The following is a 17,750-nucleotide window of genomic DNA, read 5'->3' as shown; positions in this document are numbered from 1 at the left end:
GCCCAGATTAATCACAAACTGGGGACTTTGGAGAAAGATATTCCTTGGATACAAGATTGTTCAGGTCTGGATTAAAAGACAGAAGCTGAACAAGTTAACATATTGCTTTATTTGTATGTTCAATAGCCCATTATATAATAGCTAGACAAGGAATCAATAAATCATTTTCAAAATTTGAGGAAGTTTTAAAATCATTCAACTCTTATTTTAACTTCAGAAGTAACAAATTCCTTGAAAGGGCTAAATTTAATAAAGGTGTCCAGCAATCAGGAGAACCTGTCGACTCCAGCTGTACAGAATGGCTGAAGGCTGTGATTATGGAGACCTGAAACCTGAGCTAATCAGGGATAGAATAGTTGTAGGAGTGGCGGGCAACGAACTCTCAGACATGCTTCAAGTGAAGGAAGATCTAATCCTTGAGAAAGCCATCCAGGTCATCAGGCAGTCTGAGATCTATATTAAGGGGAGAAAGCAAACTGTGGTACAAAGTAAACCCCACTGTCCAGTTAATGAGACAACACAGAAACAGGGACACTCCAGCCCAAGGGAAGCAACATCCTAACCGAACAGTGCAGCGACCATGCCAGCGAAGCGCCCCGAGAGGCATGATCCATGTCCAGCAATTTCAGACCAATGCTTTCAATGCAACCAAATAGGACACTTCACAAAGCTGTGCAAAGCCAAAACATAAAAATGCACAGAAGATCCCAAGAGGATTCACAAGGTCAAAACAGCACACCAAGAGGGCACACAGCCATGCTTCTTGGGTGAGGTCAAAGATCCTGGATTTTTGTTCTGAACTGCAGACATCTCGGTTAATGACCATCTCACAAACTTTAAATTAGATATGGGAGCCAGTGTTATAGTCCTATTGGACAAATCATCGTGGCTGAGAGAACTCTGACTATGAACAACAGACATACCACTTTATGGGCCCAGAGGAATCCATCTTCTAATCACAGGCATGATTCTGGAACCACTAAGGTATGGCAGCAAACAAATCTTCGAGCTGATGTACATCTCCATATCCAGTCTTTTTCTCTCCTGAGCAGAGATGCCTGTGTAGCCCTGAATCTCCTCAAAATGGCAGAAGATGTAAGACAACCTCTGTTGTACATTATATAGAACTGCATTCCCAAGAGCTCCAACCAGAAAGATTCTCTCAACTGGGACTTCAGATATGAAGTCTTCTCTCTTTGCAGAGCAGGTTTGTCCACTTTCATTACAGGTGCCAGAAGCTCCTCATTGGTCAGACCAGCCAATCAATCAGATGGTTACCATGACATCTCAAGTACGTAATAGTCACGAGAGGAACAAGCAACGAGAGGAGTCCCAACCTCTGGCTCTGAAGCCAGTTGGAGAGATAAACCCCGAGACCACACAGGGGACAATGCAATCCCCGGCCAGCATGACAGTGCCACAAATGATGCTGGAACCAAGAAGTAGCCATCCATTGACGACAGCATGCCACACAGCCAATCGCAAAGGTGAGCTTACTATTAAGTCACACCCTCACAATAGGGAGAGCCATCTTTCATCCCAGTGTGCATCATGGGGAGCCGCATGAAGGGAGAAGAGAAAAAAAAACTATAGAGATGAGCTCAGAGTTTGTCTGCCTTGTAAAGAGCGGGATAAACCAACTGCCATCTATCACTACAATTGGGGAATGACGAAGAGCGACTCAATGCCAAAAGAATGGAAAAAAAGAGGATGAAAAAACACCCAGATGCCAGAACAATCTCCAATTCAACAAAGTTTACCTGCTGTGACAGAGCCTACCACTCCTCCGACAGTAGTGAGAACACGATATGGAAGGGTTATGACACCTCTAGACCACTTGAACCTATAACTCAGAGACTTTAATAGGGGGGAAATGGGGTAGTAGTAATGATATAAATACATGGGGTAAACTGGGATAGAGGTCATAGAGGTCTACAGCACAGAAAACGGCCCTTTGGCCCATCGAATCTGTGCCAGTCAAACAAGTACCTAAGTATTCTAATATCATTTTCCAGGGCTAGGTCCATAACTTGTAAATACGTTGGATAAAGACTTACGGGGAGGTGTAGTATAAGGGTCTGGCACATAACGGGTTAACATGGGACTGAGTACAGGACCAACCACACAGTGATGTAAGAGACCACATGACCTGGGCATGGGCTCAGTGTCGTGTTGGACAGAGCCATGTGTAGAAAGAAGCAAGCATGGAGACAGCTCTGAGCTTGAACCTTTACTGTACTTATGTATATAGTTTTTAGTAGTTTGAGTACCAGTCACCAGAGAAGGTGATCTAACTGGATGACATCATAAACTATAAATGAGTCTCTGTTGACTCTTGCTGGTGCTTGGGTTTCATGCATAACAAATGACATCCTATATCTTGCCCAAGTGGCCATACCTCATCTATGAGGCTGGATAGCGAATCCTCTGAATGCATTGGTTTATTTTGCTTTCATTGACTTTGCCCAAAGTCCTTTCCTTGTGCTTCTAGCTATCCCAACTGAGTTTGAAAAATATTAACAAAGCAGAGTATGGCAGGAAACATAAAAGAATAGTTTGTGTGGATTCCCTGGATTTATTCAAAAAGTAAAACTAATGTACTTGAAGATATTCAATGAAGTAATGTGCATGTGTGTGTGGGTGTTGGGCAAGGACAGGATTAGACTCAGTGGTGATTCCTTCCATGATTCAATAGTCTGCTCACTATTTTGGCTCACAAATGAAGAACAAACACTTATATTTCATCCTTCAGTAAACTGTCTGAGTTGGGAAGAGGAAGAAGCATGGGGGTGATTTTCAATTTCTGCTGAACTGTTTCTCATCTGAAAAAGATGAAATCCCTATCATTGCAGTTTACCAATGATCAAACCAGCTTGATGTTAATGCAATAAAGCCTTTCCTGTTCATCTAGGGGGCACTTCTTCTAAAGGACTCTATGGAGGCCATCTAAAACTCCATGTACTCTAGGAATTTCCACTGCATCGTAGAATCAGGGAGCTCTAGCCCAAACGGCCTTATCTCCTTTGGAAAGGTATATGATAATCGATGAACCTATTCTATTAATTATTTTAAATAGCTGCATTTATTTCAGGAGCTCCTAATTACAGGTGAAGCAGAGGCAGGCAGGAAAATTGATTTTAATGGGAGCTGCACAAAATTTTAGAGAGTAATGAGTCAGTATTCAAATTACCTGTCCTTTGCGCTTCTAAAATGGGCACACAATGCGAGAGGTGCAGCAAACGTGGCCCTTATGTGTCTTACATTTTCAAAAACAGACAAAAAACTGAAAAAACACAGGTGAAAGCTATAATTGAGTTGTTATTATTAGCACTTTGCTATGAGTCAACAAGTGTACTGCAGCTTTGTAATTTACACACACACATTCTGATGTGCCACTTGATAATTTCTGGAAAAATTGATATAGTTTACAAAACTGAAATTTTTATTCCATCCTTGATCCTTCTATAGTGCACTTCAATTTTAGAGTTTGATAAATGGCATGTTTGCCAGTGTTTTCACAGAATAAAAACACATAATTTCAAAAAACAAACTTAAAATTGCTCTGTAAGATAGCACAATTGGAAGATGCTGAAAGGATTTTACACTAAAGTGGGTTCACTCTTATATCATGATCATCTACAGCATGATTTGTGCTGAAGCTGCATAAACTCAATCTGCATATCTTGTAATGTCCTGAACTGCATGAAGTGAGTAACCTGTGTTTCTTGTATGAATCTGAGTTGCGTGGTGAAGAACCTTTGTTTTTAATACAGGCCTGATCTGAAATTGTTACACATAACTTCCAGTTTGCTTTTAGATTAGAGTTTGCAAGGAAACAAAGTCATGGACACACAGCATGAAGTGGTGGCCAGGCCTTGAACCAGAGGGGTGGCAACTAGTTTCATTAGCAATTCTACCAACAAACTCTTGGAAGGGGTAGGGATTGGAGGTTGTGCTCTCCGCTTCCTGTAGATACTAGGTGTAAAAGGATGGAACACACATTCAGTGTCAGTTCCAATAAAGGCTGCCAAATGTTGTAATCTCCTTTAAGAAGAAAGCTGCCATAAATTTAGAAAGTTGATGAGGCTTAAAGAAAAATGGCTGTCCAGGTCAATGTTGTTTAGCCTATGAATATAGTGTGGAAAATCTTTACTAATGTTCTTATTTATGAGGAGGACTGAACTTAAGTTATATTAAATTGATATTTGTTGGAACTGTTACTCTGTGATTTTGCTTTCTGGCTCTAAAACAGTTCATCCACAATGCAGTTTCTATCAAAGATGAAAGAAATGAGAACTGAGAAAGGTTAACTAACCAGATTAGGGAGACAGTAGTGTTGTGGTAATGTCACTGGGCTAGAAATCCAGAGGTCTCAGCAAATAATCTGGGGACGTGAGTTCAAATCCTATCATAGAAGTTGGTGGAATTTAAATTCAATTAATAACTCTGGAATTGAAAGCTAGTCTCAGTAATGGTGAATATGAAACTATCATTGATTGTTATAAAATCATCATAAAACCCATTTGGTTCACTAGTAGCTTTTAGGGAAGGAAATCTGCCATCCTTAACAGCCTAGCCTACATGTGACTCTTAACTGCCCTCTGAAATGGCCTAGCAAGCCAAAGAGTTCAAGGGCAATTAGGGATGGGCAATAAGGTCTGGCCTTGCCAGTGAAACCTACATCCTATGAAAGAATACATTTAAAAGTAATAATACCTGGTTTTGTCTCACTAAAGTGACACTGTTTCCCAGTAGTTGGAGAGGCATATGCAAGGGCTTGCGTGAGGATCACAATCTTCTGCTCATGCAACAAGGGGGTCTCATTGATATGCCATGAGTTTTGTTATTGAACTTGTAGATATTGGGTAGCGACAGTAAACTTCTGATCGTGAGGGATACGTGTTCGCTTATGGGACAATAATTTATACGTATATGGCACCTTTAAGGTAATGAAACGTCCAAAGGAATTTCACAGGAGCATCATAAAACAAAGTGTGACACTGAGCCAATAAGGAGATATTATATCTGGTGACTAAAATCTTGGTCAAAGAAGTAGGCTTTAAGAAGTGTCTTTAAAGAAGGAAAGTGAGGTAGTGGGGTGCAGGGAGGGAATTCCATTACTTGGGGCCAACTGAAGGAACAGCCATCAAAGGTGGACCAAGAATGCAGAATGAGAATACGCAAGAAAACAGAATTAGAGGAGCACAGATAGGGGGGAAGAAAGGTTGGTGCAGGGAGGGTGATAGAATCTTGAGTTCTGAAGATTTGTTCACTACTGATCAAAATGCAATAGAAACCTTATTGCTGCATCGCCAGGTGCAAAAGTACTGGTTTAACGTTTTAAAACATCTGAATGCATCATCGAAAAACACTTCTCTATCTGTAAAATCCTCCCCCAAAATTTAATATACCAATCAAGTTTTTGATTAACTCTTGCATCCTAACGCCTCACCCACTGACCCCGTAAACTACCTCAGAATATTTTCTGAGCTACTAATCTCCAAGTTGTTGGTTTTTAGGGCGTTTAAAACCGGCTAGTGGCTGAGGGGGAAAACCTGGATTCGGGCGTCTCAGCAGCAACTGAGCCCCATAAACACTTGGCAGAAAGGAGAGGAGCTCCCTCCAATCCAAATGAAAAGAAATGAAGTGCAAAGGCGAGGCCTCAGGTTTGACTCTGTTGACTGGCAGTTGGTGTGAGAGCCCTCCATCGGCGCCTCGTTGCCATGACACAACAGGACGCGCTGTGATTGGTCTGAAGTGGGTCAATGAGAGGCCGCTTTGCTGAAAGTGGCCGAGGAAATAAGATGGCGACGGCGGTGAGGGCAAGTGTCAGAGCGGCCGGAGATCGGAGGCTGAGGGTACCGGCTAGAGCTGCTCTGCTGTTGGTATGAGGTGGTGGGGGCTACTCCTCGGGGAGAGTCTGCGGTCAGAAATCTGTGTTGAATTCTGGAAGTTTCCAATGTTCCCACGGCCCACTCTCCGGCTTTGGACTGTGAAAGTATCCACATTTACGTGGATCGATTGGAGACGCTGTTCTCCTTCGAGAGGAGTAAGGCGATATTTGATAGAGGTGTTCGAGGGGTCTGGACAGAGTAGATAGGAACTGTTCCCATTGGCGAAAGGATTCAGATTACCTTGAATTTAAACACACATTTAAAGTGATTGACAAAAGAAGCAACAACAACAACATGAGGAAAATCTTTTTTATGCAGTAAGTGGGTGGGATCTGGAATCCACTGCCTGTGTGTGGCGGAGACAGATTCAATCGCAGCCTTCGAAGGAGAATTGCATAATTATCTGGAGAGACAAATTGTACTTGAGCATAAAAAAGAATTAATAAATGGAATAAAAACAAAAAAATGCTGATAATCAGGTCAGGTAGTATCTATGGAAAGAGAAACAAAGTCAATCTGAATTTAATTCACTCAAAGCCACTTACATAGTTAAAATTGGGCCCAATGTTTCAGGTAAATGACCTTTCGAAAGGTCATTGAGCTGAACATTTCCCTCATTTTCTGTTTTTATTTCAGATTTCTAGCATCTTCAGTATTTTGCTTTTATAACTAATAAATTATTCTTGCACCTGTTTTATAAGAGTTAATTTTTTGTTAATTTCCTTCTGGTTAGAGCCTGTGAGACTCTAAAATTTATATAACAAAACCTGTCTAACTGATCATTTTAGTATAGAATGGTACAATACTTTGCTAGATTCTGGAAAGATTCCATCAGATTGGAAAATAGCAAATATAACCCCTCTATGCAAGAAGAGAGGGAGGCAGAAAACAAGAAACTACAGGCCAGTTAGCCCGACATCTGTCGTGGGGAAGGTGTTAGAATCAATCAGTAAGGAGATTATAGCTGGGCACTTAAAGAAACTCAAGGTAATCAGGAAGAGTCAGCATGGTTTTGTGAAAAGGAAATCTTGTTTACCCAATTATTGGAGTTCTTTGAAGGAGTAATGTGCGCTGTGGATAAAGGGGAGCCTGAAGACGTGCTGTACTTGGATTTCCAGAAGGCATTTGATAAGGTGCCACATCAAAGGTTATTGCAGAAAATAAAAGCTCATGGTGTCAAAGAACTACCATATATTTCCTAATATTATTGTAGGATACTTTAAAGCAGGTTTGTGTGTGTGTGTGTGTATATGGTTCTGTGTGTGTGGCTAATTTAATTAAACTAGAGACGGTTAGACTGAAAGGTTTAAATTATCAAAGAAGTGAGGTGCAAAACAGGCATTTGAAATGGAGATGAGTAAGCTAAGGTGAAGTCTCAGCAGAAACAGGTGTGAATGAAATTTGCATTTTTGATAAGTGGAGAAGTGTTTGATTTTCAGAGTGACATGGAAAATGTTTACAACTGGCAAACTAAATAAGGCAAGGTTATTACGTTGATTTTTTTCCCCCAAAAGTGCTGGCCATAATGATAATATGAAATATTTTTGTATTCTAGGAGAAGTAACTTCTAAAGACAAGTTGAAAAAATGGGATTTACAGATCAAAAAAGGAGAAATATATTGAAAGAAGGATGGGAGACTGTGTAAGGTGTGGCCATGTGAGATCTTGAAAGGTGACTGTGTGAAATAGACTTGGGGAAATAGCCTCTAGCCACCCTGCAGAAGTTTGCTGCTCCAATAGCCAAAGTTGTGTTAAAAGCCTTTGGATGTCCATTGGGTGCTTGTGGTAATATTGCTGGATGACTATAAATTTGGAATCTATTTGGACTGCTGCCTTAAAGGGGGTGTGTAGTTTGGAGACTGGTTAAGTAGGAATTTTGGAAACTGTTATATCTGTGTAACTAATCTTGTGTGTGTTTTAAGTTTTTCTTCTTTTGTGTTGGGAAATAAAGATAGTTTAATTAAGTTATATTGGTATTTGTGGGTGTTAGGAATGAGTTTTAGCTTTAAAATTTAAGTTTGATTTGTATTTCTGTATCTGTGTGTTAAGAAATGTCAAAAGAAGTTTTAGTTTCACTTTAAAAAGGTGCTTGCATTTCTAATGAGGAGTTTTACGACCCCTAAAGAGAAGGTAAACATAACAAGGGTAGAAGGATTGGATTGTTGCCTAGCAACAGGGGCCCAGAGAGGCAGGCTTCTCACACAGACACACACACGAGAAGAGAAACAGCAGTTGTTTTAGAAGCTGTTTGAATGCGGTTGGTTCTGAAAGTTACTGCGAGGAGAGTCTGGAGCAAGGGGGACAGATAGCCTGTTCCAAGCTAAAGAAAAACTCCAAAAATCTAGGGAAGTAGAAAGTCTAAAAAAGACCTTCTAGTCAAAGGAAGGACAGGAACCTGGGAAAAGGTCCTATTAAGTGAAGTTAAGAGTGAGGGGCAGAGAGAAAGGCTCCAAGCTTCAGATGTAAAGAGACAAAAACTGCAGAAAGCAGATTTAAAGCAGGAACAGCTTGCAAGAGGCAAGAAGGTCCAAAGAGACAATTGAAGGTCTGTAACTCTTTGCTATGGGCATGTGAAGCAGTGGTGTACTGTTGATGGCGAGTTGGGTGAGACAGAGTGTATGGAAGACAGTTTGAATGCATGTGGTGACCCAGGGAAGAGGAGCTTCAGAAGGGGAGATTGAAACCCTGGAGGTGAACCCTTGCGGAAGGCGTCTGAGAGAAGGCGTCGGTTTAGGAGAAGATTCCAAGGCGAGGTCTTAGAGAGTGGAGATTGGAAACCCTCGTGTAAAGGACGGAATTCAGTGAGACTGGTTGGTTCACAGAGTGACAAGCGTCTGGGGGGAGTTGAGAGATCGATAGCACCTGGTTGAGGTGGCATCTGTCCCTTGGTTTCAGGGTGTGATGTGTCTGACCACAGGGTGGCATGGATTTACATGGACTGTGTACTTACTGTGTACATTAGACTATAAGATAGCTTTTGTAACTTGTAAAGATATAGTTGTGGGTGAAGGAGTATTGTCATATAGTTAATCTTTTCTTGTTGAATAAATGTTTTATTCTTTTGTTATAAGTTCATCATCTGACCCCTTGTGCCTCTGTTCAGTAGCTACTCTCCATGCATCTAAACAAACAAATAAAAGTTAAGATCTATCAAGCTGGGTTCCACTCTGGGATCAGGCTAGTCCAGGGGTAACCTCAGCTGGGATTGTAACATTGTTATTAAATCTTTTAATTTAATCTTTAAATCTCTAAAGATGGTAGTAGACTCATTATTTCTGACTTCAGTGCATAAGCCTTCTCGTAATAAATACAAATTGCAAAATCATTGTGATAGCATGGCCAAGTTTCCCATGTGGATCTGCCTGGTAAATACCACCTGCCTATCATAACAGTGATGGAGGGGGTAACATATTTGCATAGATAGAAGATTGGCTGGTTGGCAGAAAACAGAGCGTATGCAAAAATGGATCTTTTTCAGATTGCCAGGATGTGACAAATGGTGTCCCACAGGGGTCTGTGCTGGGGCCTTAATTTTTACAATTTATACCAATGACTTAGATGAGGGGAGTGAAGGCATGGTAGCTAAATTTGCAGATTACACAAAGATAGGTAGGAAAGTATGTTGTCAAGACGACATGAGGTGGCAGATGGATATGGATAGGTCGAGTGAGTGCGCAAAAATCTGGCAGTTGGAGTATAATGTGGGAAAATGTGAAGTTGTACATTTTGGCAGGAAGAATAAAAAAGCAGAGTATTACTTAAACGGAGAACAGCTGCAGAATTCCAAGCTGCAGAGGGATCTAGGTGTTCTAGTGCATGAGTCACAAAAGGTTAGTATGCAGGTACAGCAAGTAATTAAGAAGGCTATGAAATGCTATCCTTTATTATGAGAGGAATTAAACATAAGAGTAAGGATGTTATGCTTCAGTTATACAGGGCATTGGTGAGACCACATCTCGAATACTGTGTGCAGTTTTTGTCTCCTTATTTAAGGAAGGATGTAAATGCATTGGAGGCGGCTCAAAGGAGGTTTACCTAGTGCTACCTGGAATGAACGGATTGTCTTATGAGGGAAGGTTAGACAGACTGGGCTTATTTCCACTGGAATTTATAAGAGTGAGGGGTGACTTGATTGAACATTATAAGATTCTGAACGGTATTGACAAGGTGGATATGGAAAGGATGTTTTCTCTTGTGGGTGAGTCCAGAACAAAGGGGCACTGTTTTAAAATTAGGGGTTGCCCTTCTAGGACAGAGATTAGGAGAAATTTCAGAGGGTTGTGCGACTTTGGAATTCTCTGCCTCGGAAAGCAGTGGAGGCAGGGTCTTGAATATTTTTAAGGCAGAGGTAGATAAGATTCTTGTTTGGCAAGGGAATCAAGGGTTATTGAGGTTAGATGGGAATGTGGAATTCGAAACACAAACAGATCAGCCATGATCTTATTGAATGGCGGAACAGGCCCGAGGGGCCAAATGCCGCCTCCTGCTCCTATTTCGTATGTTTGTATGTTCGTACTTGTACATGTTCAGTCTTTCACACAACAGTATCACCATCAGATTAATATTCTCTAATGTTAAGGCCCGGTTATTGGTGACTCTGCCCTCAGTCTTACTTGTAACTTCACCATGACCCTAATATAGCTAATATTAAGTCAGCAATTCTTAAATAATGTGTACTTTGAGTCCTGCCTGTCATTTTAACTCCTACCCCTCAACATTTGAGAGTTTTTTTTAATATATAGTGTATTAGAAAATATTGCATCTGCAGTGATCTTAATGATTTTGGATTTGGTTCAGATGATTTGAATGGAGCCAATTCACCTGGGTCCTCTCCCCCACAAATGTTAGATTTTGCTCCCACCAATGCTGTCGGATCCCAGCAATCTCCAATGCTTCAAAACTGCATTCAAAGTCCTACTGAACCCAGAGTCTCCCTCATTAGACTTTTTCTGCTCTACACCTGCATGCTATGACCCCTTCTTAGTAAACACGAACCACTAGATCACATATCCATTATTAGCTGATCCTACAACTGTCTCCAGTGTTCCCAGATCCTGATAGCTCCCAGGTGTGCCTCTACATAAGAGTGTAAGAAATGGGAGCAGGAGTAGGACATACAGTTCATCAGGCCTGATCTGCCATTCATTATGATCATGGCTGAACTTCTACATCAGCTCCACTTTCCTGCCCTATCCCTATTTCCCTTGGTTGCCTTAGTGCCCAAAAATCTATCCATCTCTTTCTTGAATATATTCATTGACTGAACATCCACAGCCTTCTGGGTTAGAGAATGACAACAATTCACAAACCACTGAGTGAACAAATTTCTCCAGGTCTCAGTCCTGAATTGCTAACCTCTTATCCTGACTCTATGACCCCTAGTTCTAGAATTTCTAGTCAGGGGAAAAGGCTTCTCAGCATCTCAAGATCCCTGTCCTGTTGTTTTTCCACATCAGTGCTCCTGGTAATATATTGGATAATGCCCTGTGATTAGAGAACCTCTTGACTGACCATGAGCAATATCACAAAGTATCTACAAGTCATAAAATACGTCTTGCATCTAGCACAGGCCCATCGCACTATCATAGATGGAAAACTTCTCTTTAAAGCCAGAGATTAAGATAATTGTTTTGTGCTGGCCACTTGTGACATACAGCCAGAAATTTACAAGCTACTTACCCATATCCTCTGATTAATAGATCAGGTTATACATTGGGTCTGCATCCATAGTTAAAAGTTGCAAACTTGCATCAAATTACCCACGAACAATAGCTGGAAGATTAGTTGGTACCATAATACTTCTCATCCAGCTCCTTTGAGGTACTGTTAAATAATATCGCATTTATATAGTCTTATCAGATGAAAATATTTCAAGCAGTTCATACAAAGGATCACTTTTTGCAATGCAGTCGCTGTTTCTATTTTTTGTAAATATAGTGGCCATTTTGAGCAGATATGGCCCAAAATGGAAAATGAGATGAATAACCAGCTAACTTCTGATTGATGTTGTTTAACAGGAGTAATGCAGTGGAATCTTTAATATTCTTCTGGAACAGGCAAAGGAAGCATTGGTTTAGCCTCTCTTCTGAACCATAGCATCTCTGACAATTCAGCACTTTCTTAGTGCCGGCAGTCAACTAGTTTGCCCTCAAATCTAAAAGCAAAATACTGTGGATGCTGGAAATCTGAAACAAAAACAAATTGCTGGAAAAACTCAGCAGGTCTGACAGCATCTGTGGAGAGAAAGACAGAGTTAACGTTTCGAGTCTGTATGACTCTTCTTCAGAACTTCTGAAGGGATGAATTTTATGCTTAAGTGAGACTGTCAGAACTGCTGAAGAAGAGTCATACGGACTCGAAACATTAACTTTGTTTTTTTTCTCTCCACAGATGCTGTCAGACCTGAGTTTTTCTGGCAAATTTTGTTCTTGTGTCCTCAAATCTATTCATATTTGTTATTTATGGCAGTTCTTTTATTTTCTTAATTATGTACATTGTTTTTTATTTTCAGACTTCATCTGCTGTCAACAGAATTAAAAGTCTTCTGCAACACAGACCAGAATGTGTATGTAAAACTGCACTTTTAAAAGAAATAAGATTGTAAGCCTTGAACAGAAAGACTGACCTGGTCTGTTAATTAAGTGGTGAATGACGATCGTAATTGTAACTTTCTGTGGGGAAGGGGTGAATTTTACGCTTGTTTAAGTGAGACTGTCAGTGATGTGAGTTTAACCCTTTGGAGCACCCAAGGTTAGATGGTATTCAGCATTTTCTAGTCAGCTATGGTATAGATCAAATAAAGGGCAATGGTTTTTGCCGAGCTGTGGAGGAGCACCCTCTGTTATAACAGTGAATCTTATGTTTCTCATGCCAGGTACTCCTACCATCTCTGAGTAAGACTACAACTTTACTGATAATTTTGGTCCATTTTCTCCAGTCTATCGGAGACTAGATTGAAACTGACTTTTTTCATTTGCTTTTAGAGGAACCTCACCTTGAGTTGTTTTAAAGCCTGTGTCCCAGAGGTGAAAGAACAGCATCTAACCCATCGTGATACCTAGTTCCTTCTATTTTATTTATTCATCTGAGCCACAGTACTCAGAATCAGTTATCTGCCTTTTTGGAATTGGGAGTTATCAATCCAGGCTATGTAAATTTATGATTGTACAGATACCAGTATATATGTTAGCTTAGCTTCATCTACTATTGGACAGAGTGACTCTAGAGCCGCTGTCACTGATGTTGTAATACTTATTATCTGAACAAAAAATTAGTGTCAGAATCTGTAACTCTTTTGTAATTAATAAGAGTTAAAGCAAGTAAGAGTTGCATTGGAGTCATAGGCCCCTGTAGCCCTGGTATATTAACAAGGAACCTCCTCAGTGCTCTGGAGCTTGTCATTACAGTCCGTACTTTAATCAAGTTCATGCAAACAGAATTTGCCTGCAATATGCAACGGCCACTATAACGTGGTAGCCCGAGTGCAATACCCCACTACATAACAAGAATATTCCTTTTACCCAGCTGTTTCCAGCTCCACTCTGAGTTGCCACTTTATTTAAACTACAGTCAGACTTAGAACAAGCCATAACCTCCATACTGCTTAGAGGGAATTAGAAGTGCTTAAGTACGCAAAAAGTTAACAAGGTATTATTTACTTATATAAAAATAGAAAGTGCTAGAAGAACTCAGCAGGTCCGGCAGCACCTGTGAAAAGAGAAACAGAGTTAACGTTTCAAGTCCATTATGACTCCTCTTCATCATATTCTGAAGAAGTCATATTAGACTCAAAACATAACTCTATTTCTCTCTTCACAAATGCTGCCAGACCTGCTAAGCTCTTCAAGTACTTTCTTTGATAATTTCAGATTTCCAGCATCCACAGTATTTTGCTATTTACGTTTGTTCTTGTATTCAGTGCAACCTTAACAAGGTGTGAACACGGGAGTTATGATTTCCCTTCGTCCCTGAAATAAATGGAGCACTTTATAACTGGAAACTTTGAAATTGAAAATAATGCAAAAAGATAATTGTTATCGCCTTCTGGCCAACATGAGACTGCTAATTTTAAAGGTGGATGCTTTAACTGGTGGGCATTGTATGTACAGTTGAAACACTTAAATATATTATCAAAATCTATAGAATTTAAACTTTTAAATTTAACTAATTGCAATGATTTAAATACAAATTGATTTTTTTTCCTATGATCCTGGAGAAACCGTGGGTTATATTGAGATCAAGGTTCTAAGGGCTATTGACTAATTGAATTTGAATAAATTGTTTGATCAACCACAAACTCTGTCGGGCGAGTGACTTGAAAGGCAAGATAATCAGACACATTTAACATCTTCACATAGAGGGTGGTGTACAGTTAATGGAGTGTCCTCCCAGTTTTATTTCAGGAGTTATTCTGTAAGTGTATGTATTGAAGCTGCATTGATCCTGCTTTAATGCAGTTTGCTTTGATACTTCCTAGACAGTTGTCTTTTTTGTTCTTCAGGTTGGCTTGAAGGTTGGAGTCCGCACTCGTGGCTGCAGTGGTCTCTCATATGTGATAGATTACGCAACAGGGAAGGGGAAGTTTGATGAAGAAGTTAATCAGGATGGTATGGAATGTTGGAAGTCTCTAACTCATGGTGAACTGTTGTCAAGCATTCCATATGTTTAATCTAAACTAAAAAAAATCCCAGTTTGCTGAGAGTATACTTTTCTTTCACTTTATGGCCAGGATTTTCCCCTCGGTGATTTGGGGGCGGGGCCAGCTCGCTGAGGGGAAAATGACGCGGGATGACGTCAGGAGGAATCCCCGACGTCATCCCGGTCCCTTTAAATTTTTAGGAAGGCAGGCGGACAGCTGTCTGCCCACCGACCTGTCAATGGCCAATTGAGGCCATTGACAGGCTAGCTAAGATAATTAAAGACCTGCCCGTCCAAGCTTAAGGCTGGTGGGCAGGCCAGGAGCCCCAGCAGGCTCCAGATTATTCATGAAACTTCATCCACTGTCGGGATGAAGTTTCATGTCCGTTTTTTAAAAATGTAATAAATTTTAAGTGTTTATTATTAACATGTCCCATCTCGTGTGACATTGTCACATGAGAGGGACATGTTAATAATTTTAATATTTTTCTATTTTTAGAGTTTACTTACCTGTCACGAATCTCCCTGAGACAGGACTTTGCCTCAGGGAGCAGTGCGCTCTTTCACAGTTGGGGATCCCCTCACCCCCGGAACAGGAAGCGCTGTTAGGCAGCGTGCTGAGCGGGCCTTAATTGGTCCGCCCACTCAAAATGGCAGCGGGCCCCGTTTCAGTGGTAGGGGTCGGCTGTCTGCCCGCCGCCGAGCTGGTGGGGCCCGCACACCATCCAAGGGCAAAATGCTGCCCTATGTATTTTAGCTTTAGAGTCTCATTTGTTCTTCATTCCCAGGCCAACAGTATGGGACAAGTGATTGCTGCCAGGACTTGCTTGTGGTAATGAATTAGCTTCAGAGAGTGAGAGAGACCTAACTGATGTTGGGGTGTGTTTGGGATGGAGGCCCTTGTGTCTACGATCATATAATACAAGAAATGTAGAATTTTGCTTTCCAAAATAAGATATTGGAACAAAGGAAGTCTTGCATTTATATAGTGTCATTCAGGATGTTCTAAAGTACTTTCAGTGTAGTCACTGTTGTAATGTGGGGAACACAGCAGCAGCCAGTTTGTCCATAGCAAGCTCCTGCAAGCAACAATGTGATAATAACCAGATAATCATTTTTTTGTGAGGGACTGAGGGATAAATATTGGTCAGGACACTGGAGATAATTCTTCAGCTCTTCTACAAAATAGTGCCATGGAATCTTTTACATCTGATGGGTCTTCAGTTTAATGTCTGTTCTAACAGCTGGCACCACTGACAGTGCAGCTCTCCCAAGGTAGTGCACTGGAGTGCTAGGGTGGATTTTTGTGTTCAAGTCTGTAGAGTGGAACTTAAACCCACAATCTTTTAATTCAACAACTTGTATTTATATGTGTTTTTGAAGTAATTAAAAAGCACTTCATAGGAGAGTTATAAAGCAAAATTTGACACTTAGCTACATAAGGTGAACTTTGGGCAAATGGCTAAAAGCTTGGTCAAAGACAGAGGTTTTAAAGAGCCTCTTAAAGGAAAGGGAAGTAGATCTGCAGAGATGTTCAGAGGAAGAATTCCAGGACTTAGAGCCTAATCAACTGAAGGCACGGCCCCAATGGTGAAGTAATTAAAATTGGGAATTCTTAAGAGCCCAGCATTAGATGAGCACTGATATCTTGGAAGGTTATGGTACTGTAAGAAATGACAAAGATAGGGAAGGTCAAGGACATGAAAAAAAATCATTATTTTCTAATCCTAAAATATGTTGCCAGACCAGGGGCAACTGTAGGTCAGCAAACACAGGAGTGATGCGTGGTTAGATGACCTCAAGTTTAGAGGCAAGAGTGCTACCAACTGAGCCACAGCTGACAGAGACCTCAAGATCTTTATATTTTGATTTTGGCATATGCTCACTGTGCGATTGTCAGCTGTGAGCTTTTGACAATTCAATTAATGAATATTTTAAAACTGTTTTATCCCTCACTATTATTCATTCCATTCATTGTTTTATTTCCTTTTCAGGTGTACGTGTGTTCATTGATCAGAAGGCACAGTTAACTCTGCTAGGAACAGAGATGGATTTTATTGAAACAAAAGTTTCTAGTGAATTTGTTTTCAATAACCCAAATATTAAAGGAACATGTGGATGTGGTGAAAGCTTTACTATTTAAATATTTAGAAAAAATATAAATGTTTATGTATATAAAATTAAAGGTGTAAGTAGCGTGTGACCATATAGATGAGCTTTGAAATTTTCTCAAACTCATTTAAATATACTGTATATGGATTCCTAGAGAGGAAAACAATGTCTGAAAACACCAAAGGGAACTTAAAACCTGTGATATTTAAATCCGTCGCTTAGTTGCAGCTTGTCACCTATGTCTGCATCAATACTTAAAGCCCTTTCAAAGACTGATATAGAATTGTCTTTTGTATATTCATGAAACTTGTAGTTAGAATCTTATACTGTGGGTATTCAATTTATATACCTGCAGGGAAAAAAAAGTTATCAACTCAAATTTTTCCCAATCCTGTCCTTTTGTATAAACATTTAATACTATTACCTTGCTGAATCACGCACAGTTCTTTGGTGGTGGTAATGTGTATAAAACTTCGACTTCTAGGATTTAACATTCTTACGGATGGTGGAAGTGGATTGATTGGTCAAACTTTAAATAAAACATGCATTATAGTCGTAAATTAGGTGGTAGGTGAATTCTCCCTGAATTCACAGTTGGACAGTTATGAACTTTTCTCATTGGGTTAAAATTTTTAACTGAAGCCATATGCCCAGACTCAAATCAAGGTATGAATGTGTTAATTTTCAGAATTGCCTGAATCAGCAAATAAATTGAGACTTAACTGTATTCTGGCAATTTACTGACTTGTGGATATAAGTGTGTATTCTTAGTGGATGACTTGTTTCCATAACAAATGGCTAATTGTTTAATGCATTTTCACAAATGTGCTAATTAATCAGCATGCTAAAAGAATGACTAAAGTTAATCCCACATTCTTGTAATTTAAAATTTCAGGCATTTACTTGGACTTGCAAGAAGATACAAGTTTGAAATTAATTTGATGTATGTGTTAGCAGTTTCCAAGATAACACCCAAAAGTATATTCTTATGATGTGCATCTGTACTCTAGCAAGAGAAAATGAGATTGGAAATTAAACAAAGTTTCTTTGCCTCATTCATTCAATTTTATATAAGAAATTAGGATTGAAAGCAACAATTTGGGTGCA

At 40.1% G+C, this 17,750-nt stretch overlaps 1 protein-coding gene across 3 annotated transcripts; it reads left to right on the top strand.

Moving 5' to 3' along the window:
- The first annotated feature begins 5,706 nt into the window (after positions 1-5,706).
- Positions 5,707-17,698, top strand: LOC144688807 (iron-sulfur cluster assembly 1 homolog, mitochondrial-like). Of its 3 annotated transcripts, none has more exons than XM_078555770.1 (4): positions 5,707-5,885; positions 12,406-12,459; positions 14,395-14,500; positions 16,526-17,698. In XM_078555770.1, the coding sequence occupies exons 1-4, from the start codon at positions 5,766-5,768 to the stop codon at positions 16,672-16,674; spliced, it is 429 nt and encodes a 142-aa protein (XP_078411896.1). In that variant the 5' UTR covers positions 5,707-5,765; the 3' UTR covers positions 16,675-17,698. The 3 variants fall into 3 exon arrangements, with proteins under 3 accessions (XP_078411896.1, XP_078411897.1, XP_078411895.1); XM_078555771.1 differs by having other exon boundaries at positions 5,754-5,822; XM_078555769.1 differs by having other exon boundaries at positions 5,759-6,049.
- The last annotated feature ends 52 nt before the right edge of the window (positions 17,699-17,750 follow it).

The sequence above is a fragment of the Cetorhinus maximus genome, chromosome 13 (genome assembly GCF_964194155.1).
Source record: "Cetorhinus maximus chromosome 13, sCetMax3.hap1.1, whole genome shotgun sequence".
Lineage (NCBI taxonomy): Eukaryota > Metazoa > Chordata > Chondrichthyes > Lamniformes > Cetorhinidae > Cetorhinus > Cetorhinus maximus.
Note: the sequence above shows the minus strand (reverse complement) of the source record. Positions and strands in the feature narration are given on the sequence as shown.

Excerpts from the sequence above, each read along its gene's own strand:
- LOC144688807 (XM_078555769.1), top strand. The coding sequence starts at position 5,888 with ATGAGGTGGTGGGGGCTACTCCTCGGGGAGAGTCTGCGGTCAGAAATC. Across the intron at positions 12,460-14,394 it reads TGCAACACAGACCAGAATGT|GTTGGCTTGAAGGTTGGAGT; the intron begins GTATGTAAAACT and ends TTTGTTCTTCAG. Across the intron at positions 14,501-16,525 it reads TGAAGAAGTTAATCAGGATG|GTGTACGTGTGTTCATTGAT; the intron begins GTATGGAATGTT and ends TTTCCTTTTCAG.